The 27,063-nt window shown below is 47.8% G+C and overlaps 1 protein-coding gene across 1 annotated transcript; it reads right to left on the bottom strand.

Annotated features, from left to right (window-relative positions):
• Positions 1–245: 245 nt before the first annotated feature.
• IL22RA1 (interleukin 22 receptor subunit alpha 1) lies at positions 246–26,868 on the bottom strand. Its single transcript, XM_027520378.1, has 7 exons — positions 26,602–26,868; positions 22,350–22,482; positions 21,032–21,210; positions 18,909–19,084; positions 7,052–7,190; positions 3,117–3,238; positions 246–2,204 (listed from the first exon to the last, which is right to left on the bottom strand). The coding sequence occupies exons 1-7, from the start codon at positions 26,642–26,644 to the stop codon at positions 1,251–1,253; spliced, it is 1,746 nt and encodes a 581-aa protein (XP_027376179.1). The 5' UTR covers positions 26,645–26,868; the 3' UTR covers positions 246–1,250.
• Between the last annotated feature and the right edge of the window lie 195 nt (positions 26,869–27,063).

Raw genomic sequence — 27,063 nt, 5'->3', positions numbered from 1 at the left:
GTCGCAAAGAGTCGGACACGACTGAGCGACTGGACTGACCTGACCTGACCTGAATTGAAGAGCTCAAGGAAGAGGTTCCATGTGTCTCTGGGATCCTGTTTCCTGTGGTCCCTTCCCTGGCCTCCTAGGCAGTCTAGCCCCTCTGGCTTGGCCTGGAGCCATTCTGAGGAAATCAAGATAATCTGAGAAAACATCTGATCCAAAATCAACCTGAATTGGGGGTTAAAAAAAAAATCACAATAGGAGACAGCTACTAGTTTATTGGGCATGGCCCATGTGCCAGGCACTGTGAAACACTTTACAGACATGATTTAATCTCAGCCTCACCACAACCCCATGCAGTACTATCCCCATTATACAGATGAGGAAACTGAGATTTCTAACAGCGATTCATTTGCTGGTAGTCACATGGCCGGGAAGTGTTAAGGCTGGAGTTGGAACCCAGGCGGGCTGAACCCAAGGCTGAGTTTCCAAAGTTGTGAAGTAAGTACAGTTTGTAGTTGTGTCTCCTTCAGGCGCCCCATGGCCCCATGTTCCTTTCAAACCCTGCTCCCAGGATAGGGTCTGAAACTCCTGCTGACAGAGAGGGTTTCTGTGTTCTCCCTCCCTGGTGGACCTGCACTTCACCTGGGGTCCAGCCTCCAGCAGAGGATGGAAGTTGAAACAGTGCAGTTTCAGGCAGTAGGCCTGGGTGGGGCTGAGCCACAGGCCGCACTCGGCCCTGGAGTCTTGCCATCTCGCAGGTTGTTCTGGTTCTGCCCAGTCTGCTAGGAGGCATCCCTTTTCAGGCTCCTTTTTCCCCTCTTTGGGGAATCACAGAGGAGGCAGAGACCTCAGTCTGCTGAATCAGATTATGAAACTGGCCAGGAAAGGAGTGAAGAGGGGTAAGCTCCAGAACTCTGTATCCAGTGTATTAGGAGCCGGGGCCCTGTATCTCTGGGAGGTGTCCTTGCATCAACTCCCTCTCTCTGACTGTGTCCTGCCCTGCAGAGCTCGGCGTGTTCAAGCTCATTTGCACATGATAGACCTCTGAAACTCTGGCTGGAGCTCTTCTCATGTCTTTTTTGCTCCAAAGGGATCTCAGCCGAGGCGAGGGTCCAGCCTCCTCCTCTGCTGGTTCCTCGAGGGTACCCACCCAGGGCGTGGCTGCAGAGTGCGCAGCATCCCTGGGTGCAGGAGTGATGGCCAAGGATGTGAGCTGGAGGGGTGGTGGGGACAGGAGGAAGCCCCAGGCCTGCCCTGTTCTCCGCTCAGGACTCCCACTGCACTGTTAGGGCCAGGCCTCGGAACAGAGAGTCCAGCTCCGTGGGCGACTCCAGGTCTGGGGCCTGAAGGCCTGGGCTCTCGGCCTCAGTCTTGGACACTGGATCCTCATCACTGGGACACACGAGGGACTCCAGCAGGCCCCAGGGACTTGGACCCTTGTCTGTGGGGGAACATGGGAGGGAAGGAGTCTGCAAAGGGAGGCACCCCGGGTGGCCCTCGATCTGGACAGAGGAGAGGAGGGGCAGCTGGCCCTTTAGGGAGCTTCGTGTTCCTGGCTCCCTTTGGCCTATGGTATCAGAGTCAGAGTCTGAGTCGGTGTGAACCCTTAGACACTGGTGGGAGGATTTTGCTTCTTGGGGGTCCTCCATGGCCAGGGGGGTCACCTCCTGTAGCGAAAGGCCAGTTGGGCTGCAGCTTCCAGCTGGCACCTCTTTCTGGAGCTGCCCCTTAGTTCCGAGGTGTTTGGGACCAGAGCGTGTCACAGGGGGGGAGTCTCTCCCAGACCCTTCCCCGCACATCCCGTAGGAAGGAGGCCAGTTATCCGGGGTGGCCCGTGGGGTGTAGGAGGGAAGCTGGGTCTCTGAGACAGCCTGTGGAGTGTAGGAGGGGGGTTTAGCTTCCAGAGCTCCCTGAGGTGCATAGGACGAGGGCCTGCCCTCGGGAGCAGCCTGGGGGGCATAGGAGAGCACGGGGAGTGCCTGGTGAGGTGGTCCTCCGGAGGGCCGGAGGACGGGGAGGTCTGGCTGCCCAAGGTAGGCAATCTCAGGCAGGCTGTGCCGCGGTGGGGGTCCCGGGGGCTCCGTGGGGTTGGAGACCTTGACTTCGGAGTACTGGACAGGCTGGGCCAGACCGCCGGAGCCGCTGAGGTCGAAGACGGGGATCAGGGTGTGCTCCTGGATGAACTGCAGAGGCCGGAAGGGCAGGATGTGCTGGACATTCTAGGCAGGGAGAACAGCATGCCCATTAGAGTGCCTTCTCAGCCCCCGCCCCCGAGGATGCCATGGGCGCCACGGTCCTCCCCAGGGGTGGGGGCGAGGGCAAGGCCAGACCGCCTGAGGGCTTTTCCAAGATCCACAAACCCTTCCTCCTTTCCCAGGGCTTCCTCTAAGTGCTGGGGCCTCTGTGAAGGAACAGGGCTCTGGCCCTGTTAGCTGAGGGCCACTTCCAGAGTCTGGCTTGGCCAGGGAGAGCGGTGAGTCAGGCTGTGATTTCCCAGGAGGTGGGTATTCTGGAAGGAGTTGACTCAGATTTGGAATGACCTTGGGTGATGCTCCCCGGGAGGTGCTTCAACTGCTCTTCAGCTCCCGAAGGGCCTCATGGAGGGAGAAAGGAGGGGAAGGGTCGGGGAAAGCGGAGGCGGGGAGAGTTTACAGGAAACGGCTCAGATGGGCTTTGACTCAGAGGGGCCTATGGGTCCAACTCCTCCAGCCCCAGACTGTTCAGGCTCTGCAGTGGGCAGAGATGCCGTGCTGGGGGCCAGACTCAGGCTGCTGATGTGACACGTGTGGTTTGCTAAGGCTTAATTTAGAAAAATTAGTTGCCAAGACTTGAAACGTGGGAGAGTTCACATTACCATCTGAACTTCTGACTTCATTGGTAAAAAATGCAAAGATGTGGCCACGCTGGGCCTGCGATCCCAGGTGGCAGAGCCTGCCTGGGCTGCCCATTCAGACGGGGCGTGTGCCCCCTTGAAAACGACACGGCTTTTCTGTTCCATACCTTCTCTTCCTGATCCCCTAGCTCTTGTCAGTCCACCCCAGGGGCTGCCAGCCATGTCTCTAGGTTGGCGGGAGAAGAGAAGGAGAGCCGGGAGTCCCTGGGCCCATGCCCTCCCCGGGGCCCCTGCTCACCAGGGAGCTGGGAGGTGGAGGCGGCTTGGTGATGTATCTGTAGCTCAGGTAGCAGAGCCCTGCGACCAGGAAGCCCAGGGAGAACAGGAAGGCACCGGAGAAGGAGTAGGTCCACGTCCGATCTGGTTCAATGAGAGGCAGAGCAGGAAGACTGAGGCTGTCAGTGTGGGTGCTGGCAACTCGGGCCTCAATCCCCAACCCCACCTCTCGGGACAGGCTTGGGAAGGCCTCTTCTAACCCCAAGACTTACGGGGCCAGGGTGAGGGCACAAATGGAGGGCCACACACCATACGTCTAAATATTAAGAATTTATAAATCGTGTTTTTGCATTGTTAAGTAAAATATGTTATGTGCCCCCTCCTTGACAAATATACTTTTCATAACAACCTGGAAGGCTTGAAGCTTGCTTCTTGGACTCCTCGGGGTGCAGAGTGGAAAGAAGGAAGTGCAGGGGGGAGTTCCTGCAAGCCCAGCCTGGCTCCAGTCCACCCTGCCAGGGGCCTCATGCATAAGGATATGGGCTCAAGTTCATCCATGGCCCCTACAATACCCATCCTTTGGCCACCCTTTGGGCTGCGGGCTTGTCCTCTGGAGGAAAGACCCAAGGAGGAGACCTGCCAAGACTGGACACAGGCTCCAGCCATTGATGCAGGGAATTTTGGGGCTCACAGAGTCCACAGGGATCTGCCCTCTTGGACTTAAGGACCCTTCATCTTGTGGGGAGGGCCATGGCCAGGGCAGGGCTGGAGCAGGACCTTACAAGGGCCCCTCTTGTCTAGGTCTAAAGGAAGTCCTGCCTTTCTGGTGGGGGCTTAGGAAAGAGGCTACGGGAGGGGAGATGGACAATGAGAGGGGCCTGACTTGCCCACATCTCAATCAAGGTCTGAGCTGGGTATTGGGAAGACCTCACTCAGGAGGGAGCCTGGGAGGCATCACCCTTTCTAAAGCAGCAGGAGAGGACAGATGAGGGCTTTAGTGCTGAGCCTCCTCCCTACAGTCCTGGGTCTTTGGAATGGGTGCCTGCAGCCAGTTCTTGGCATGACACACTTCCTGTCACCAACCCAAATGGGACTGGGAAGTAGCTTGGTAAAGAAGAGGTAGCTGGGGTTTTTGTTAAAACTGGTGATTTGGGACTTCCCTGATGGTCTAGTGGTTGAGAAGCCATCTCCAATACAGGGAACGCTGGTTTGATCCCTGGTTGGAAAACTCGGCTCCCACAGGCTGCAGGACAACTAAACCACTGTGCCACAAGTAAAGAAAGCCTGTGCGCTGCAACGAAGACCCAGCACGGCCAAAACAAACCACAAAAAGTGGTGATTTGGATTACCCAGCGGTCTTGGCTTTCCGAGTCACCCTCCTTCGGTTCCTGGCCCCTGTGTGGCTTCAGCTTGGGTGATCATCAGTTGCCAGTGACCTTGGCAATGACTCTGAACCCTGGGAATTGTTGGAGACTTTACTTCCAGCCCTCTCCTTACTCCTTCCCAAGCCCCTGTGGCTTGGGTCTCTCTGGGTAGCTTCCCACTTGAGCGATAACCTGTCCCCTGCCATGTGATACTCCCATCATTCTACTGGGGAGAGGACAGGAGATGACATTCTACATGACATGCCTAACGTGACTGGAAAACTGCAGCTCCTTGTGCCAGGACAGGGACTTGGAACACTTCTGATGTCTCACTCATGGGGAAGTAGGAAGACATGACAGAAACAGCACTGGAAAGTGGGGTACTAGAGGTCTGGTTCAGTCACTGATGTGTTGAGGCTATTCTCTTCTGCATGACCGTCTCCAGTCTAAGATTTATTATTAATAATAACAGTAGCCAGTGATGACTGAACTCTTACTATATGCCAGGCACTGTGTAGAGTGCTCTACCAATGCTATCCTACCAAACAGATGGCTATGTATGCCCCCTCCTTACAGATAATGAAGCTGAGAGTCTCAGAGAGGTTAGGTGACTTGAACAAGGTCACACAGCTACTCAGTGGCGAAGCCAGGGTTGACATGTATAACTCCAAAGCTCATCCTCACAGCTGCTACACAATGATACCTTTGTTTCCTTGTCTATTAAATTTGGGGTGAGCTGACCCTTAGACCCCTTTCCAGCATCAGGATGCTGGGATGATGGTCCAAGACATTCGGAGAGGTAGATAAAGGAGGGGTCCTGGGCTCTGGGGTTAGACAGACTCCTAGATACAAGGTCAAGGGCAGGATGTTTCATCCTGAAATGGAAGTAAGAGGAATAAATGTACAGCAGAGAGGACCGGCTCTAAACAAAACTGTAGAGTGGTGATTAGAGCCCAGTCTTCAAAATTAGATGAACCTGATTAGGTTCACTGACCAGCTGTGTGATCATGGGCAAGTTGCCTAACCTTTCAGAGCCAGAGTTCCTCCTCTGTAAAATGGGAATGAGGTAACCCAAGTTGCCGGATTGTTGTAAGGATTCAATGAGATAATATATGTAAAGCATTTTGCACAGTGTTTGGCACTAGAGTAGGTGCTTAATAAATGGTAGGACTTCTTATTAATATTCTTGATTATAAAGGATAAGGCACCTTCTATATGTCACCAAGGAACAGTCACCAAAAAGTATGATTCTTATAAAAGCAGCTACAGTCTTAGAAGAAAACGATACCATGAGTTAGATCATGTAGGATATGGGCAGATCAGAAGGATACGGTGGAGTGGTCTGCAAGCTGTCAATAAGCAAGGGGACAGGGGCGAGCCAGGAATGGAGGAGATTCAGCCAGTAGGGTCCGAGGAGAGGGTCACAAATCATATATACACTCCCAGCTCAGTGCCTGTGACATGGGTTTCTTTTTTCTAGTTCTTCCGTTGCCAAGTTCTATTCCCGTCTTCGTTTGGCCCTTTCCCCAGGAAGGGCACACCCCCTGCAAGTGGCCGGAGCTGGCTGGTCCACCATGCATATCTTCCCAGGAAAACTAAAGCACTGGGACTCGGGTGGAGAAGTCAGTCTCTTACAGGATCTTGGAGAAACCGTTGAGCTGATTTTCTGAACAAAGCTGAGGACCAGAACCTAACTGATGATGATTCTACCAAGCTGCAGTTATACCCTTGGGTCCAGCCTCTAAGCTGCCTGGCCTCTATCCATCAGAACAGAAGTCACCCACTGACATCATTAACCTGAAGATGATGACTAGGGTGGAAACTGTTTTCCAAATCCACCCAATCCAGTGCTATCGCTTTCATCCTCTAAACTTACAGCATTGCATTTCTACCTCTATGAAAATAAACACAAATAAAAATATCATGATGCTTACAATGAGAGTCGAGTTTCACTGTGCTAGAGGAAAGGAACATGGGATACCACCTCCTTGAGCCAGTGACTCAAAACTATTTCTATAGAAGCGTAGTGATGTGAGTGTCTTCCCTGGAATTAGGCCTTGTTCTGTCTATCACCACCTGTGCAATTTGGGGCAAGTTACTTAACCACTCTGTACCTCAGCTTTCTCAGTGGAACCAAGATGCTTCATAGATAGCTCATGAGAATTGTGTTCTGTAGTGTCTGGTCCCTGGCTGGCAGTGCAGACATGCTGTTATAATCACTGCTATTTTTATTTGACCTGGGAAGGTAACGAGGGATCTTTTTATCTTTTCTGCTCTCCCATCAGCAGATTATTTCCCAGGATGTCTCACTTGAGTTAATATAAAGTTGAATTTGCTTTGTCAGGATACACACGCAGTTTGCCAGAGAGAGGAAATTCGGATGTAAGCTGGAGGGTAAACATTTGCTATAATAACCCACCAGCTAACTCATTTATGGATAAACAAAGATTGCCTTTAATAATACACTGGTCGTCCTTCTGTGTGTGTTTTTTTAAGAGTGCGTTCGAGCCTCATCTGGGTTATCAGGCGGAAAGCACAGAGTCAAGGTGTGAATTCAGCAGTCCCGCCTCCCTCTGGCTTCAGCGGAACTTACCTGGCAACGTCTTCACTCGGCACATGTAGGGGGTGCTCTCCTTGAACAAGTTTGGAATACAAATCATGATGGTCCCAAGGAACTCCGTGTCAGGGGTCAGGCCGACAAACTCAAATTCTCTCTGCTTCCCTTCAAGGTGCTGAATTTGACAGAGAACGCAGAGCAACATCTCTTATACACCAACCTCCATAAGGAGCCTGCTTACAGCTCTGCCAGGGTCATTGCGCTCAGTAAAATGGCACGACCAGCTGCCCAAACCATACACTGGTAGGTCAGTCTGCAGTGCTCCATTCCCAGTCCCCCAACTTCTGGTTTCTCCCTAAAGCCAATGAGTTGCAAGCTCAGTGTACTTTCACTTGGAACAGCATCCGGCATTTAATATGCACTCCATAAATACTAGTTGCTGTTATACTACCACCATCAGGGTGGCACCACCACCACCACCACTGGCACCATCACCACCACCATCATGACCACCATGACCACCACCACCACCACCACCACCACCATGACCACCACCACCACCATCACTATAAAGGACAGAAATGGTATGCACCTAACAGAAGCAGAAGATATTAAGAACAGGTGGCAGGAATACACAGAAGAACTATACAAAAAAGATCTTCACCACCCAGATAATCACGATGGTGTGATCACTGACCTAGAGCCAGACATCCTGGAGTGTGAAGCCAAGTGGGCCTTAGGAAGCATCACTATGAACAAAGCTAGTGGAGGTGATGGAATTCCAGTGGAGCTATTTCAAATCCTGAAAGATGATGCTGTGAAAGTGCTGCACTCAATATGCCAGCAAATTTGGAAAACTCAGCAGTGGCCACAGGACTGGAAAACGTCAGTTTTCATTCCAATCCCAAAGAAAGGCAATGCCAAAGAATGCTCAAACTACCACACAATTGCACTCATCTCACAAGCTAGTAAAGTAATGCTCAAAATTCTCCAAGCCAAGCTTCAACAATACGTGAACCATGAACTTCCAGATGTTCAAGCTGGTTTTAGAAAAGGCAGAGGAACCAGAGATCAAATTGCCAACATCTGCTGGATCATGGAAAAAGCAAGAGAGTTCCAGAAAAACATCTATTTCTGCTTTATTGACTATGCCAAAGCCTTTGACTGTGTGGATCACAAGAAACTGTGGAAAATTCTGAAAGAGATGGGAATACCAGACCACCTGACCTGCCTCTTGAGAAACCTGTATGCAGGTCAGGAAGCAACAGTTCGAACTGGACGTGGAGTTCAGTATACGTCAAGGCTGTATATTGTCACCCTGCTTATTTAACTTCTATGCAGAGTACATCATGAGAAACGCTGGGCTGGAAGAAGCACAAGCTGGAATCAAGATTGCCAGGAGAAATATCAATAACCTCAGATATGCAGATGACACCACCCTTATGGCAGAAAGTGAAGAGGAACTAAAAAGCCTCTTGATGAAAGTGAAACTGGAGAGTGAAAAAGTTGGCTTAAAGCTCAACATTCAGAAAATGAAGATCATGGCATCTGGTCCCATCACTTCATGGGAAATTGATGGGGAAACATTGGAAAGAGTGTCAGACTTTATTTTTTGTGGCTCCAAAATCACTGCAGATGGTGATTACAGCCATGAAATTAAAAGATGCTTACTCCTTGGAAGGAAAGTTATGACCAACCTGGGCAGCATATTCAAAAGCAGAGACATTACTTTGCCAACAAAGGTCTGTCTAGTCAAGGCTATGGTTTTTCCAGTGGTCATGTATGGATATGAGAGTTGGACTGTGAAGAAAGCTGAGTACCGAAGAATTGATACTTTTGAACTGTGGTGTTGGAGAAGACTCTTGAGAGTCCCTTGGACTGCAAGGAGATCCAACCAGTTCATCCTAAAGGAGACCAGTCCTGGGTGTTCATTGGAAGGACTGATGCTGAGGCTGAAACTCCAATACTTTGGTCACTTCATGCGAAGAGCTGACTCATTGGAAAAGACACTAATGCTGGGAGGGATTGGGGGCAGGAGGAGAAGGGGATGGCAGAGGATGAGATGGCTGGATGGCATCACCAACTCGATGGATGTGAGTTTGAGTAAACTCTAGGAGATAGTGTTGGACAGGGAGGCCTGGTGTGCTGCGATTCATGGGGTCGCAAAGAGTCGGACCCGACTGAGTGACTAAACTGAACTGAACTGAACCATCACTATCACCATCACCACCACCATCATCACCATCACCTCTCCATTCTTCCTTCTTCTAGTTCTTCTTTTCCTCCTTTTTTTTTTTTTTTTTAAATAAAATAACAAAACCCTTTGACTATCCATCAATCTCTTGCCTCCTCATTGCTTCTGTCTTGACTGGACCTCAATATGTTTGCCCTGGACTCTTGCGGTGGCCTCCTTACCAGTCACTGGTCTCTGGTTTCGGCCCTGTCCACTTCCAAATTTAACCTTGTGTCACAGTGATCGCTCTAAACAATGAATATAATTGCAAAGCTCCTCTATTCAAAATCCTCTGATGGTCTAGGTCACATTACAGAGTGAAAACCCCTGGCCCCTGCCCACCTTGTTCACTCACCGCTCCTTACAGCTCACCTAATTGGTACTTTAGCCTCTGGTGATGTTGAATGCCTGCCACTCCTGCAGACACTTTGCTTCGGAAGCAAGCCCTTGCCTTTTGTGTCTGCCCATCCCCCTGCTGGAGCTGCTTTTCAGTTCTTACCCGCTTGTGTGTCTCGAAACTCCCTGACCTTGACTCCTTCCTTGGCCGCCTCATCCCTCCTTCTGGCTCTTCCTACCTCTCTGACCTGATTCCCTCCTTCTGGCTCTTCCTGCCTCTCTGACCTGATTCCCTCCTCCTGGCCCTCTTCCTGCCTCTCTGATCGCTCTTTTACTGCTTTCAGCCCCTCAGTGTTGTTTTTCTGCAAGTTTCACTCTTTATCTATTGTTTTTCTTCTTCCACCAAGTATTTTTTGTTAATACTTTTCTTGATCTGTGGCTCCTGTGATCATCAATGTGTGGATAACCTCCAAACTGATCTCAGTAAGATCTATGGAATTCCTGGGGCACAGTGTCAGCTCTCTCCTGAACATCAGTCTGTGGGCTTCTCTAACTTCACATGTCTAAACATCCTGATCTCCTCTCTCTGGGGTCTGTCCTATCCCCAACCCCAAACTGGCAACTGTATTTGATTCCCTAGTTCAGTTCAGTTCAGTTGCTCAGTCACGGCCGACTCTTTGAGACTCCATGGACTGCAGTACCCCAGGCTTCCCTGTCCATCACCAACTCCCAGAGCTTACTTAAACTCCTGTCCATTGAGTTGGTGATGCCATCCAACCATCTCATCCTCTGTAGTCCCCTTCTCCTGTCTTCAACCTGTTAATAATGTCTTTCTTGTTCTAATGTCCAAAGCATAGATCTTAAAGCCATTTTTTGACAAACGCTCTCTCATATCCTTTGTATATAATTGCCCTGAAACAATCCATAAACTTTTCTTTAAAGGTCTAGGACCTATGTTCTTGGGAGTTTAAAGGCTAAGAATTTTCTTCTTTGGTTCTTTGCCTTTCAGCTATGCCTTTCCTTTTCCAGGCATGTGGAGGCCAAGATTTAGGGTATTTATGGTTTTTCTTTTGAAGGGGGTGAAGAAGCACATATAAGGATTTAACAGGTTATTACTTTATGGAACGCATATGGTTGAAATGATCACGTGATACAATTCCAGTAGAGTTTTCAAGGTCCAAAGAGTCCTTCCTTCCGCAGTTTTTTGCTGCCTCCATCCTGGTTCAGGCCCTTACCATATCCAGCATGTACCGCTGTGATAGCCTTCTGACTTCCCACCCTGATCACTCTTTCATTTCTAAGTTTGATCTTTCTTCTTTCTCAGTAATTTACAGCTTCTATTGGACCAGTCTCCCCTAAATAACAACTATAAATTCTGGTCAAAATAAAAATTACTTTTGGGTATTGGAAAGTGTATAAAGCAGGCAGATGCTGGAGAAAGGAGAAAGGGGTGGCACTGAACGAATTTCTCTCTCTCTTTAGTATCTTTGGGCCTGAGGACAGGCCCCCATTTATACCATGTGGGATGGGTAACAGCTAGACAAAACCTTGTAATCTTACCAGTTTCAATAACCAGAAGACAGAGTTTAGGGCAGTCATGAAAGTTAGAAAGTGAGGGGAGAAACCACAGATAGGAGAAGTTCCTAGAGAGGGAGGCCTGAATTCTATGTATAAATTTTGTTCAAATTTTTGGCTGATACCTAAAGTATACACTAATGGAGTAGACTCCAAGCAGTCCAGGTAAAGTTTGAACTGAACATTACATAGCTGAGATTTTGGAGCTTGAAGTTCAGCCAGATTAAGTGCGTAAGGGACGGAGGAGCCTGGTATGGTAGGCTGCAGTCCATTGGGTCGTGAGGAGTCGGACACAACTGAGCGACTTCACTTTGACTTTTCACTTTCATGCACTGGAGAAGGAAATGGAAACCCACTCCAGTGTTCTTGCCTGGAGAATCCCAGGGATGGGGGAGGCTGGTGGGCTGCCGTCTATGGGGTCGCACAGAGTCAGACATGACTGAAGCGACTTAGCAGCAGCAGCAGTAACAGCAGCAGCAAGACAAACAAAAATCAGTACTCTTTGGAGGAACATAAGAGAACCCAGTCCTTTCAACATATCATTCACAATGTCTGGGATGCTTTCCAAAATTTTTAGGCATATAGAAAAGAAGAAAATGTAATCCATACTCAGGAGAAAAGACAGTTAATTATGACTTACCCCCAAGATAACCAAAATGTTTGAATTAGCAGACAATGATTTTAAAGTCAGTTCAGTCGCTCAGCTGTGTCCGCTCTTTGCGACCCCATGGACTGCAACACACCAGGCTTCCCTGTCCATCACCAACTCCAGGAGCTGGCTCAAACTCATGTCCATCAAGTTGGTGATGTCATCCAACCATCTCATACCCCGTCGTCCCCTTCTCCTCCTGCCTTCAATCTTTCCCAGCATCAGGGTGTTTTCCAATGAGTCAGTTCTTCACATCAGGTGGCCAAAGTATTGGAGATTCAGTTTCAGCATCAGTCCTGCCAATGAATATTCAGGATTGATTTCCTTTAGGATGGACTGGTTGGATCTCCTTGCAGTCCAAGGGATTCTCAAGAGTCTTCTCCAACACCACAGTTTAAAAGCAGAGTTCTTCAGCGCTTAGCTTTCTTTATGATCCAACTCTCACATCCATACACAACTATTGGAAAAACCACAGCTTTGACTAGATGGGCCTTTGTTGGCAAAGTAATGTCTCTGGTTTTAATATGCTGTCTAGGTTGGTCATAGCTTTTCTTCCAAGGAGCAAGCATCTTTTAATTTCATGGCTGCAGTCACCATCTGCAGTGATTTTGGAGCCCAAGAAAATAAAGTCTGTCACCGTTTCCACTGTTTTCCCATCTATTTGAAGAGATGGGACCGGATGCCATGATCTTATTTTTTTGAATGTTGAGTTTTAAGCCAGCTTTTTCACTCTCCTCTTTCACTTTCATCAAGAGGCTCTTTAGCTCTTCTCTGCTTTCTGCCATAAAGATGCTGTCATCTGCATATCTGAGGTTATTGATATTTCTCCCAACAATCTTGATTCCAGCTTGTGTTTCATCCAGCCCAGTATTTCTCACGATGTACTCTGCATATAAGTTAAATAAGCAGGGTGACAATACACAGCCTTGACGTACTCCTTTCCCAATTTGGAACCAGTCTGTTGTTCCATGTCTGGTTCTAACTGTTGCTCTTTGACCTGCATACAGATTTCTCAGGAGGCAGGTAAGGTGGTCAGGTATTCCCATCCCTTTAAAATTTTTCCACAGTTTGTTGTGATCCACACAGTCAAAGGCTTTGGTGTAGTCAATAAAGCAGAAGTAGAATGCTTTTCTGGAATTCTCTTGCTTTTTTTATGATCCAAAAGATATTGGCAATTTGATTGCTGGTTCTTCTGCTTTTTGTAAGTCCAGTCTGAACATCTGGAAGTTCTTGGTTCATGTACTGTTCAAGCCTAGCTTAGAGAATTTTGAACGTTATTTTGCTAGCATGTGAAATGAATGCAAGTGTGTGGTAGTTTGAGCATTCTTTGGCATTGCCTTTCTTTGGGATTGGAATGAAAACTGACCTTTTCCAGTTCTGTGGCCACTGCTGAGTTTTCCAAATTTGCTGGCATATTGAGTGCAGCACATTAATAGCATCCTCTTTCAGGATTTGAAGTAGTTCAGCTAGAATTCCATCACCTCCACTAGCTTTGTTCATAGAGATGCTTCCTAAAGCCCACTTGACTTCCTGTTCCAGGATGTCTGGCTCTAGGTGAGTGATCACACCATTGTGGTTATCTGGGTCATTAAGGTCTTTTTTGTACAGTTCTTCTGTGTATTCTTGCCACCTCTTCTTAATATCTTCTGCTTCTGATTAGGTCCATACCTTTTCTGTGCTTTATTGTGCCCATCTTTGGATGAAATGTTCCCTTGGTATCTGTATGTTTTTGGAAGAGATCTCTAGTTTTTCCCATTCTATTGCTTTTCTCTATTTCTTTGCACTGATTACTTGGGAAGGTTTTCTTATCTCTCTTTGATATTCTTTGGAACTCTGCATTTAGATAGATATATCTTTCCTTTTCTCCTTTGCCTTTCACTTCTCTTCTTTTCTCAGCTATTTATAAGGCCTCCTCAGACAACCAACTAATAGAAGTGTGCCTAAGAAAGTTAAGGAAAATGTGCTCATAATGAATGAATGATTTTTCAGTAACATATAGAAACTATAAAAACTAGAGACTTCAGAACTGAAAAAAAAAATCTAAAATAAAAATGCCCACTGAATAGTCTGAACAACAGATTGGAGATGACAGAAGAATCAAAGAACTTGAAAACAGATCAATAGAACATACAAAATTAGATAGTGGTGATGGTTGGAAAATTTCTTGAATATATGAAAAAACTACATATCAAACCCACATCTTCTGCATTAGCAGGTAGATTCTTTACCGCTGAGCCACAAGCGAAGCCCCAAATATAAGGCTAGAGTCACTATATTAATAGTAGATAAGGTAGAGTTCAATAAAAGAGTATTACTAGAGATAAAAGGGAACAATTCATAATGATGGAAGGGTCAATTCACCAGGAGGCTATAACAACTATATTTGTAACTGTCTGATAATAAAGTTTCGAATATGCACAGAATTAAAGGGGAAAAGAGACAAATCCATAATCACAGCTGGAGACTGTAATACTCTCAGCAATTAAGAGAACAATAGAGCTCCCCCAAATCAGGAAGGACATAGAAGATTTGATTAACACTCTTAGCCACCTGTATCTAATTGGTATTTGTAGAGCACTCCACGAAACACATATTCTTTTTGAGGGCATGTGAAACATTCACCAAGATAGCCCATATGCTGGGTCATAAAACAAGTCTCCATAATGGAGTGAACTCATACAGAATATGTTCTCTGGTCACAAACTGAATTAAACTGTAAATCAGTAACAATAAAATATTCATTCAAACCCCAAATATTTGCCAAAAATGAGTTGTGATAAAGCCTCTTCCTGCTCAGTAATCGCTACTCACTCCCCTTGATGACTGAAGCAAATAAAGACTCCTGATTCCTCCGTCTGCCTTCCAGACATCTATAGCATGGCCCCAGCCTGTCTTTTTGGGGTTAGCATTGTTCCTCTCCATCAGTGGTTCTTAAACTTTAGGGTGAGTAGTGATCATTGGGTTCCTATTAAAATTCAGATCCCAGAGGTGAAACTCTAGAATTTGATGAAGCAGATTATAAGGGGGCCCAAGAATATGCATTTTAAACCAAGGCAGTAGGAGATTGTGATGCCATTGGCTTGGGGCCAGGTTTATTTATTGAGAAACTGTTCTACATGTCCCTATGATTCAGCTCAAATGGGTAGTTTGGCGCTTTCGAACACTACCCTAAGTTTCCCTGCTTTTCTCTCTGATCGTAGTGGGACAAGGTGGTGCAAGGGGGAGGGGAGGAATGTGGGCTTAGAACAAAGCTGGCTTGGAGTCTTGACTACGCTATTATTTGCTGACCAGTCTTGAGCAAGTGAGTTAACCTCTCTGAACCTCTGTTTTCTCAATCAGGAAATGGAGCTAGAATCACCTACTTCATAGTGTTGCGATGAGCAATAAATGACACAGTCAGCATATATTACCTGGTACACCTCAGAAACTGGTATTGGCACAAGAAGTCCCCTGTTCTAGAGGTTCTTTCCCGTCTCTCTGTGCCAACAGCTCCTCTCTCAGTCCAGCTGCCCTGTCTCTCACACACTCTTGTTTCCCTCTACCTCTAGCTGTATAAATTCTTGCTTTCATTCTTGCCACACACATTGGATTATAAACTCCTTGAGTGCGGGAATAGCTGTTCAATGGAATTATGGATTAGCGGCTCACACTGCAGGGGGTAGGGGGACTACTTCATATTTTTTTTTCTGAATACAAAAAGAAATGTGTAACATTTGACAGTTTATGCCCTTGCCTTCCACCTTTCATTATTACTGATCTTAAGACACTGCTTGTATACAGTTCCTTCAAAAAGTGGAGAGTCAGCAAAAAGAATTGCAGCAGTAGAAATTGATTCTTTGAGTACAAAATGAAGCAGGGCAAAGAATAACAGAGTTTTACCAAGAGAATGCACTGGTCATAACAAATATCCTCTTCTAATAACACAAGAGACAACTCTACATATGGATACACCAGATGGTCAATACTGAAATCAGATTGATTTTTTTTTTTTTTTACAGCCAAAGATGGAGAAGCTCTCTACAGTCAGCAAAAACAAGACTGGGAGCCCACAGTGGCTCAGATCATGAACTCCCTATTGCAAAATTCAGACTTAAATTGAAGAAAGTAGGAAAAACCACTAGACCATTCAGGTATGATCTAAATCAAATCCCTTATGATTATACAGTGAAAGTGACAAATAGGTTCAAGGGATTAGAGCTGACAGAGTGCCTGATGAACTATGGATGGAGGTTTGTGACATTGTGCAGGAAGTGGTGATCAAAACCATCCCCAAGAAAAACAAAGGTAAGAAGGCAAAAAGTTTCTCTGAGGAGGACTTACAAATAGCTGAGAAAAGAAGAGCAGTGAAAGGCAAAGGAGAAGGGGAAAAATTTACTCAACAGAATGCAGAGTTCCAAAGAATAGCAAGGAGAGACTAGAAAGCCTTCTTCAGTGAGCAATGCAAAGAAACAGAGGAAGACAACAGAATGGGAAAGACTAGAGACATCTTCAAGGAGTTTGAGGAAGCTCAGGGAGTTGGTAATGGACAGGGAAGCCTGGAGTGTTGCAGTCCATGGGGTCGTACAGAGTCGGACACGACTGAGTGACTAGACTGAACTGAACTTCAAGAAAACTAGAGATCCCAAGGGAACATTTCATGCAAAGATGGGCACAATAGAGGACAGAAACAGCAAGGACCTAGCAGAAGCAGAAGATATTAAGAAGAGGTGGCAAGAATACACAGAAGAACTGTACAAAAAATGTCTTAATGACCTGGATAACTATGATAGTGTGGTCACTCACCTATCACCTAGAGCCAGACATCGAAGCATCACTACGAATAAAGCTAGTGGAGGTGATGGAATTCCAGCTGAACTACTTCAAATCCTGAAAGAGGATGCTATTAATGTGCTGCACTCAATATGCCAGCAAATTTGGAAAACTCAGCAGTGGTCACAGGACAGGGAAAGGTCAGTTTTCATTCCAATCCCAAAGAAAGGAGATGCCAAAGAATGCTCAAACTACCACACAATTGCACTCATTTCACATGCTAGCAAAATAACGTTCAAAATTCTCTAAGCTAGGCTTGAACAGTACATGAACCAAGAACTTCCAGATGTTCAGACTGGATTTACAAAAAGCAGAGGAACCAGCAATCAAATTGCCAATATCTTTTGGATCATAGAAAAAGCAAGAGAATTCCAGAAAAGCATTCTACTTCTGCTTTATTGACTACACCAAAGCTTTTGACTGTGTGGATCACAACAAACTGTGGAAAACTTTTAAAGAGATGGGAATATCTTACCTGCCTCCTGAGAAATCTGTATGCAGGTCAAAGAGCAACAGTTAGAACCAGACATGGAACAACAGACTGGTTCCAAATTGGAAAAGGAGTACATCAAGGCTGTATATTGTAACCCTGCTTATTTAACTTATGTGCAGAGTACATCATGAGAATCGCTGGACTGGAAGAAACACAAACTGGAATCAAGATTGTTGGGAGAAATATCAATAACCTCAGATATGCAGATGACACCACCCTTATGGCAGAAAGTGAAGAGGAACTCAAAAGCCTCTTGATGAAAGTGAAACTGGAGAGTGAAAAAGTTGGCTTAAAGCTCAACATTCAGAAAACGAAGATCATGGCATCTGGTCCCATCACTTCATGGGAAATAGATGGGGAAACAGTGGAAACAGTGTCAGACTTTATTTTTTGTGGCTCCAAAATCACTGCAGATGGTGACTTCAGCCATGAAATTAAAAGACACTTACTCCTTGGAAGGAAAGTTATGACCAACCTAGGCAGTATATTGAAAAGCAGAGACAGTACTTTGCCAACAAAGGTCCATCTAGTCAAGGCTATGGTTTTTCCTGTGGTCATGTATGGATGTGAGAGTCGGACTGTGAAGGAGGCTGAGCGCCGAAGAATTGATGCTTTTGAACTGTGGTGTTGGAGAAGACTCTTGAGAGTCCCTTGGACTGCAAGGAGATCCAATCAGTCCATTCTGAAGGAGATCAGCCCTGGGATTTCTTTGGAAGGAATGATGCTAAAGCTGAGACTCCAATACTTTGGCCACCTCATGCAAAGAGTTAACTTATTGGAAAAGACTCTGATGCTGGGAGGGATTGGGGGCAGGAGGAAAAGGGGACAACAGAGGATGAGATGGCTGGATGGCATCATTGACTCGATGGACGTGAGTCTGAGTGAACTCCGGGAATTGGTGATGGACAGGGAGGCCTGGCGTGCTGCACTTCATGGGGTTGCAAAGAGTCGGACACGACTGAGTGACTGAACTGAACTGAACTGATGGTGATTCCAGTAGTCGTGTATGGATGTGAGAACTGACCCATAAAGAAGGCTGAGTGCCAAAGAATTGATGATTTTGAACTGTGGTGCTGGAGCAGACTCTTGTGAGTTCCTTGGACAGCAAGAAGATAGAGATCAAGCCAGTCAAGCCTAAAGGAAATCAACCCTGAATTTTTGTTGGAAGGACTGATGCTGAAGCTGAAGCTCCAATACTTTGGCCACCTGATGCAAGAGTGGACTCATTGGAAAAGACCCTGATGCTGGGAAAGATTGAAGGCAGGAGGAGAAGGGGATGACAGAGGGTAAGACGGTTGGATGGCATCACTGACTCAGTGGACATGGGTTTGAGCAAACTTCAGGAGATCGTAAGGACAGGGAATCCTGTGGGGCAGTCCATGGGGTTGCAAAGAGTTGGACATGACTTAGGGACTGAACAACAAAAGAAATTGATTCCAGTATTTTCCAAAGTGGACATGTGCGAATGTTAATAGAAGATGTTCTTCAGAATGTTAGAAGGCATTAGACAAAACAAATCAAAACATGTAATGAAAATAAGGGGGCTTTCTCTGATCAAATATATGTGGGAACAGTTGTATTAAACAAACTGAAACTGGAGTCTTGAGTTTGCAGGACTTGTCAGAGTCTTTAGCACGCTATTGTGTTTGTGAATCTACAAGAGTAGGCTGTAGATGTATTCTGGGAAATGCTGATTTATATAATACATCTCACTTCTACTTAAAGCAATGCAGAGAGGAAAATGGGTTTTGGAGGCAGGGAAGGACCATGGTGGTATGTATATTTACCCTTCATTTACCATTTGATAGGTGTGGTTGATGCGCAGCTTTAAGTGGTAGAGTAGGTCCTGGAAGATGTTCTCCAAGGTCAGCTGGTGGCCATTCTGTGCGCGGATTGGTGTGTAGGTGGGATGGACGATCATCTGGATGGATCTTACCTTGGGGATACAGGTCACATCAGGTGGTTTGATGCTAGCTAGAAAAGGGAGAGAGCAAAAAGAAATGAAACAGTTGGAATCAGCCAGAAGTGTCTGAGAGGCTGCCGTGGACCTTAGGAAATGATTCCTTCCTACTGCCTCCCACTCCAACCCCAGCCACGCTTCTGAAAGCATCACCTAAGTTAACAGGTGAGAAGAGAAGCGACTGGTGCTTGGGCGTAAGGCTGGCGAAGAGGTAACCAAGGGTGGTGGGAAGAGCCCAGGGAGAGGGGCCCGTCCCCCCAGGCTGATCACATCCCCCAGCGTCCACACACCCCCAGTCTACTGGCAGTGAGAGATTTGGGGAGTGAGGTTTCAACTGTGCGTCCTGAAGAGTGTTTGTGGTTTCCAGTATCATTGCTGCTGCTGCTGCTGCTGAGTCGCTTCAGTCGTGTCTGACTCTGTGCGACCCCACAGACAGCAGCCCACCAGGCTCCCCCGTCCCTGGGATCCTCCAGGCAAGAACACTGGAGTGGGTTGCCATTTCCTTCTCCAATGCTTGAAAGTGAAAAGTGAAAGTGAAGGCGCTCAGTCGTGTCTGACTCTTAGCGACCCCATGGACTGCAGCCCACCAGGCTCCTCCGTCCATGGGATTTTCCAGGCAAGAGTACTGGAGTGGGGTGCCATCGTCTTCTCCGATATCATTGTGTAGCCTCAAAGGCAAGGCCTAAGACTTCAGTCTCTCTCAAGATGAATTTTCCAAATTAACCAAATGACCTTTCCTGGTTTATAGAACCTTTTGTAAATTTGGTGAATGCTATGGTTCTTTGCTCCCCCAAAATGTACATATACAAAAATCTTGCAAACAATTTCAGGGATTCATGTCTCCCCCTGAACCTAACTTATAAAAAGTCCTCAAGGGTCCATTGACCTCCAAGATTAAAATGATCTGCACTAAAAGAATGTTTGCTTCAGTTATTTATTTAAAAACAACAAAATCCTGATTCCTTCCAAAAGGGAATCAAGGAAGTCAGTTAAAGTACCTCCATAGAATGGATCATTTTTGTAGTTGTGAGATATCATGATGTGGAAAAGCATTTAATGACATGGGTAAATGTTCATGATACCATGATATGAAAAACAAACCACCAGATCACAAAAGTGGAGATACAGCTGCTAGTAACTGCGGTTATGTTTAAGTGTTCAGATTATTTGGGCTTAGTTTTATTTTTCTTTGCATATTTCTATATTTTCCAAATTTCCTACAGTAACTATGCATTAATTGAACAAGCTGAGAGACAATATAAAATAACTTGCTGAATTTTATTTTTTATTTTCCTAAAACACCATGTGACTTTTAAGTCAGTCAGTGAACATCACCTGCTTAACTTGTGTGAGGAGTTTGGCGACTCATCCATTTATCCACCCATCCATCTAATTTCATCAGTTATGTATGGAGCATCTCCTATGTGCCAGGCGCTATGTTAGGGACTAGGAATCCAATGGGTTCTATGCCCATGCATGCCTTCTTGAAGCTCACATTTCAATTCAGATGATATCCATGCACGCAAACAATAAAGACAGGTTATGATCTGAGCTCTGAAGTCAGTGAATAGTTTATGGTGACGGAAAATAGCAGGTGATGACCTGTATAGTACAAGGGAGTTGTTGGGGCTGTGGGGTGGGGATGTTCACTTAGGAGGTGATGTTGAAACTGAAACCATGACTGAGGATTGAAAAAGAGTCAAAGAAGGAGTAGGTGGATGGAGTTAGGAGGCCTTGGTTGTGCTCAAGTGGCAAGGTGAAGGTCTGCATACAAGAGGTCTAGAGATGGAGAAAAATGGAGGACCACACGGGAGATGCTGTCCAGTCTGGGGCGTCTTCCCTAAAAGCCACATCCTTAACTGGCCCCGAGAGGCAAAGCCCTTCTGGACGCTCCACCCACTCCAGAGGGGAAAAGGCCATCCTCCCACCCGCATCCCGTGCAACGAGAGGGCCCCACTCACTGTGCTGCAGTGAGCTGAAGCGGTTGGTCATCTTGGTGGCAGACCGGCCTGCCCCGTCAGTGGCGGTGACCCGGGCGTAGTAGAGCTCAGTGAGGTTGCTCGTCTCCATGGTAAGGTTGCAGGATTTCTGGGTGATCCGCTGGCAGCCCTCCTTTTCCAACCACTCTTCCTCTCCATACCTGTGGGCAAGGGAGGGGCTGGAGCACACCTTTCATGAACAGGTTTGGCAGCCAGCCTGTGGTTTATTAATATTGATAATGATATCGAATATTTACTTAGCACATGTGTCCCAGGCCTTTTATGCAGATGATCTGTTAGTCTTCAGATCAACCTCACAACAGTGTTGTGAGGCTCACACATTATTAATATCTTCCTTCCTTTTCAAGTCAGGAAGCTGGGGCTTAAGGAAGTAAAATTTGCCCAGGTGTTTGCATCATGCATGCAGGGAGCCCGGATGTGAACTCAGACGGTTTGAGTTCATGTTCTGGGCACTGTTAGGCCCATTTACAGGCCAGGGACCTGGGCCTCGGAGAGGGCAAGTGACTTGCCACAGGATGAAGTGGCAGGACCAGGAATGGAACCCAGGTTTACAGATTTCTCAGCCCATGCAACTCCCCTCTCCTGCCTGGGAAGGGAGATGAGCGGGAATGGGGCTGGGTGGGGGCTGGAGGGGGTGAACATGACTTTTTGTTGACTTGCGTGCATGCGTGCTAAGTTGCTTCAGTTGTGTCTGACTCTGTGCAACTCTATAGGCTGCAGCCTACCAGGCTCCCCTGTCCATGGGATTCTCCCGTGAGAGTACTGGAGTGGGTTGCCATGCCCTCCTCCAGGGGATCTTCCTGACTCAGGGATTGAACCCACGTCTTCTACGTTTCCTGCACTGGCAGGCAGGTTCTTTACCACTAGCGCTACCTGGCTGTTGACCTAGTCTTCCCCAAATAACAAAGCAATGGTTGGGCATTTGTTTTTTGCCAGGAACACATGCTAATGACTCATTTAACCCATCCAACAACCCTAGGAGGAAAATCTCATTGCTATCTTTACTTCTTGGATGGGAAATGGAGGCTTGGTGAATTTCTCTACCTGCCCAGGGTTATAGGATGAGGGGCTGGCGTTTGCCTCCAGAGCCCATACTTGTAACCATCATTCTAACCTCTCCCTGCAAAAGAAACATCAAGGAGCAAAGCCATGTCTTGGGGGAGAGTTGCTGAGTGACACCAGTCTGGGTCCGAGGGGGACATGGGGACATATGGAAGAGGGGAGGGTTTTCTTTGGTTTCAGAGCAGAGTCAAAGGGGTAATGTTGCTGGGGAGCCTACGTCTTATACTGGACGCTGTAGACGGTGTCGGGGGCACTCTCCGGCCTGCCGTCCCACGTCAGGATGTTTTCGAAGTTGCTGGACTGGAACTTCACGTGCTGAAGGAGATCTGAGGTGTCCTCAGTGATGTGAGCTGCCAGAAGTGGGAGCAGGGTGAGCAGATGGGTGCATAGACCCTGCCCTAGCCCCCTTTCGAGCTGCCCACCGAGGGGGTGAGCCAGCAACCACTTAGCAGGAGACGGTGCTAACTGACCCTCCCGCTCCCCTTCACTTCTTTTTTTCCTTTTTATTGAGCTATGATTCACATTCCATACAATTCACCGCTTAAAATCATATAGTTCTGTGGTATTCTGAATATATTCACAAGGTGGTGTAGACCACGGCCGCAGGTCTAGTTCTAGGACGTGTTTGTCGCCCCCAAACAAATCTTGTGTCCGTGAGCTGTCATTCCCATCCCTCCCCTCCTCCCAGCCCCAGGCAACCAACCAATAATCTACTTCCTGTCTCAATGACTTTGCCTATTTGGACATTTTCTATAAATGAAGTTATCCAATTGGCCTTTTGTGTCAGGCTTCTTTCACTTGGCATCATGTTTTCAAGGCTCATCCGTATTACATAGATTGGCACTTATTTCCTTCTTGCAGCTGAATTCTATTCCATCGTGTGGATAGGTCACATTCTGTTTATCCTCAATCAGCTGCTGGGCACTGGGGTTGTTTCCACTTTTTGGCTATTTTGAGTAATGCTGCTGCAAATGGTTGTGCACAAGTTTTTTAAGTGGACATAAGCTTTTAGTTCCCTTGGGTAGGAGTGGGATTTCTGGGTCCTACAGTGATTCTACGTTGAACTTTTGAAGAGCAGCCAAACTGTTTTCCGGAGAAGTGGCTGCAGCATCTCACATTCCCATCAGCGATGTTTGAGTGGGTGCGGTTATTTCACATCCTTGTCGACACTTGCTATTGTGTTCATTCATTTCTCAGCACCATCTGAAATCAGTGTTCTCACCAAGGGAATATTTTAGAGGTACTCAACTAATGTCTAAAAAGTAACTTTCCTAGAACCAGTAATTTCAAGCAAGGGTGGAGAAGATGTTTGTGAATCCCTGCCTCTCTGTCGGTGGGTCCAGTCCCTGCCCACCCACCACACACCTGCTGAGGAGGGCACAGGCTCCTTCCCCAGCTCCACGGGTTTCATAGGGGCAGGATGCTGACTGAGGCCACATACAGGTTCATGGGGTTGCAAAGAGTCAGACACAATTGAGTGACTGAACTGAACAGGCAGCGTGTCCTTGGGGAAGCTGTTTAAGCCATTAGAACTTCAATTTCTTCAGCTCTAAAATGGAAATAATTGGACCACAGCAGCAACTACCATGTCTGAAATTCAAGTCAAGTGCCAGGCACTGGGCTAAGTCTCCTCATCCAGTCCTCCTGACCACCTGATGAGGCAGGTTATGCCCATTTTATGGATGAGGAAAACTGAGGCCCAGAGAGGCAGGGTGCAATACTTGTCACAGCAGTTAGCCTGCTTTTGGGGTCAGATACAATGGGCCAAGGAAGGCGGAGCAAAGGCCAGAGCCCCAAGAAGAGGACCCAGGAGGAGGCACTGACCCTGAAGCAAATCTTCACTGTAAATGAGAGCCCTTGACTTACAAATAGATCTCCTCTCAGCCCTCCCAGCTTGGTCTGAGGAAAGGAGGAAAGCACAGGAAAATGGCGACCAGAGCGGCAGCTGGCTCTGCGCATGCTCAGAGGGCCTGGTTGGCCGGGGAGGGAAATGAACAGGTGCAGACCCAGCTGAGTCAAGGCCGTGAGGCCCATGTGTACATGTCTTTGATGTGATGTGTGCCCTCTCCCCGCCCCCAACCCAGTCAATGACGATGGCCGCCAGAAGGTCCAGAGAGTGAGGGAGTAGAGAGTTATTTACTCCTCTACTCCCAGTCTACATACAGGATTTCTGCAAGAGGGGTCCATGGGCTTGGGAGGCATTTGTGGGGAAAGGAAAGTATCTCAGGACAGCCCGACTCTGCTGTGTATCCGTCTGCTAAATCTAAGGCCATATCCCTCTTTGAATCTGGGTGGATCAGGCAGGCCCAGCAACTGCAGAATTCTTTGTGTTCTCGGAGCCCCCAGACTCAGGTCTTAGGGGCCGGGGGTTTCTTCCTGCCTCTAGCCAATGTGATGGATATGGTGCTGAGTCCCACGGTGTGGCTGGGATCTTGTTTGGATCTGAGTCTTGGCAGAACTGGGGTCTGTTCTGGAGCGAGGGATTCCCAGATGGCGCTAATGGTATAGAAGCCGCCTGCCGATGCAGGAGACAGAAGAGATGCAAGTTCGATCTCTGGGTAGGGAAGATCCCCTGGAGGAGGGTATGGCAACCCACTCCTCTAATTCTTGCCTGGAGAATCCCATGGACAGAGGAGCCTGGCAGGCTACGGTCTATAGGGTCGCACAGAGTGGGACATGACTTAGCGACTGAGCATGCACTTACTGAAGGGAGGGGTCCTGGATTCAGAACCGGGTCTTAAGTTGAGGCAGGGAGCCCACTTGACGTCAGAACTCAAGGGTGACTTCAGGCAAGGCGGTGAGGTCAAGAGCAGGCAAGAGAGAGGGATTTGAAAGAAGGGCAGGGTGTGCCCGGGGGTGGGCTCAGCTATGGTCTGCAGCGGGAGGGTTGCTGGTTGGAGTCGGTATCTTGGGTGGGCCATGTGGGTTTGGAGGAGGCAGGTGGCTGAGGCTGGGACATGCTAGGGAGGTGAAGGGCCCAGGTTGGACGGAGACGGGGACCCATTTCCAAGAGGGAAGTGAAGTTGGCTTCCTGAAGTCAGGTGGGTGGACCTTGGCAGATCCCCCCTCTTTTAGGGGCTGTTGAGGGATAACAAGATCTCCCCCTTTTATCCTGCCTACTCATTCCTTTTCCCTCTCAAATTCATCATCGGCTCCTCAGCCCACGTCATCTCTGTGCTTCCTGGGTAAAAGTCTATGTTGTGAAATCGTGGGGAGATGTGTATTGTCTAGAGATTGACAGCCTGGGAGATCTGATCAAAGCAAGTTTTTGCATTTCCTAGGAAAAACAATTCTACGTCAATCAGTTGGGAAGTTAAGGACAAACAAAAGCAATTCAACTTGCTCTGGAATCAGCCAAAGAATTCCAAAGAAGGCGTCTTTCCAGAGTGAACTTATAGACTCCTAACAACTTCCTAAAGGCTGGTACCCCTGGGTCCCACATCGTGAAGGGCCGATGGCCCCCAGCCAGAATGGATGAGGATCTGGAGGGACAGATCTGGGGTCTCTTGAGGGGGAAGCATCAAGTCTCCTGAACTTATCATGAGTTCAGTGTGCTGGGAATGCCCAGCTTGATGCCCAGGGGAGGGTGAACTGGAGGGCTGGGACAGCAGCTGGAAGCCCCGTGGATCCGCGCAACACACAGCGGGCACAGTGTTGGAGGGGCTGGAAGTTCCAGCCCTTTATGGCCTTCACCCTGCACTTGAGCTTGAAGGGACCTTGCGGCGGCCACCCCTCCCCACTCTTCAGCTGGGACTATGCTTTCACTTTCTCAGAAAGTTCCCTGAATTTTATTAAACATCTCAGGGAGCAGAGAGACAATCTAGGATCTCAAGCATTGGTCCTGAAGTTCTCCATAACCATACATCAAAGAATCTACTTTATTGGCTGTGAAGACTATGCCCTTGAGTCCTGTTTTCTTAAGAGCGCTGGTGTTTGAAGACCTCTTAGAGCAACAGACCTGAGCACTCTGTGAGAAAGGGCTCTTTCAGGTCTGGCACAAGGGGCTGGCAGAGGCTCCCTTGGGTAGCATGGAAGGAGGCGATGGCCGGACTCAAGCTTTGTCCATCCTGATGCTTCCTCACCTCCCCATGTCAGGCCAGCGCCAGCCAGAGCAGAGGAACAGAAGCACAACTTCTACCAGAAAGATGTGAGTTGTCCAAGGATGTCTGTCTCCCTCAAGCTAGTTCTCCATCCGCTGGGGTGGGAGCATCCACAGATTCAGACGGGTGAGAGTCTTGAGGGTCAGTTGAGTCTCTGGAAGAACCCAAGAGCTGAGGGACCCCCTCTTCCCTCCCACCCCCCAGCAACCTGAGCTGGTATCTACTTCTCCCCGGAAACTCACAGTGCAGCCCAGCAGAGAAGAAACTGAAACTGGTCATGCTGGGGCTGGATGGGGTTCCAGGGGGGATAGCCCTGATCATCAACTCCTGGGGAGGGGCACGTCTGACCGCAGGGTGATGGGCACTCACCGAGCAGGGATCCCGCCGCCAGGATGGTCAGTAGTGTCCTCATCGGGGCCGGGCACAGGGCCCTCTCTCGGTCTCCACTTCAGACTGAGCCCAGAGGGAGGGCTGAGAAGCTTTGGCGCCTTGGCAGCTGGCTCCACCCAGGCACGAGGGCGGGGAAAGGAGGAAAGGTGGGACCTGGGCAGTGGGGAGCTGGGTACAAAGGTGCCTGGTCCGTGTGCTTCAGAATTCCAGGTCCTGGGCGGGACCCAAGGGAGTTCCCTTCCTAATTGCAGAAAACAGCAACAGTGACAGACTGGCTTGTTTATCTGGTCCGGTGGCTGATTCATCCTAAGACTCTTCAGTGCTTTATTAGGGAACTGATAGGCAGAAAAGACAAAAATAATCTGTGATGTACAGCCTTATCTGGGAGCAAGTTGGCACTGGGTATCAAAAGCTTGCAACTTACAAACCACATTTTGCCCC

The sequence above is a fragment of the Bos indicus x Bos taurus genome, chromosome 2, assembly GCF_003369695.1.
Source record: "Bos indicus x Bos taurus breed Angus x Brahman F1 hybrid chromosome 2, Bos_hybrid_MaternalHap_v2.0, whole genome shotgun sequence".
NCBI classification, from domain to species: Eukaryota; Metazoa; Chordata; class Mammalia; order Artiodactyla; family Bovidae; genus Bos; species Bos indicus x Bos taurus.
Note: the sequence above shows the minus strand (reverse complement) of the source record. Positions and strands in the feature narration are given on the sequence as shown.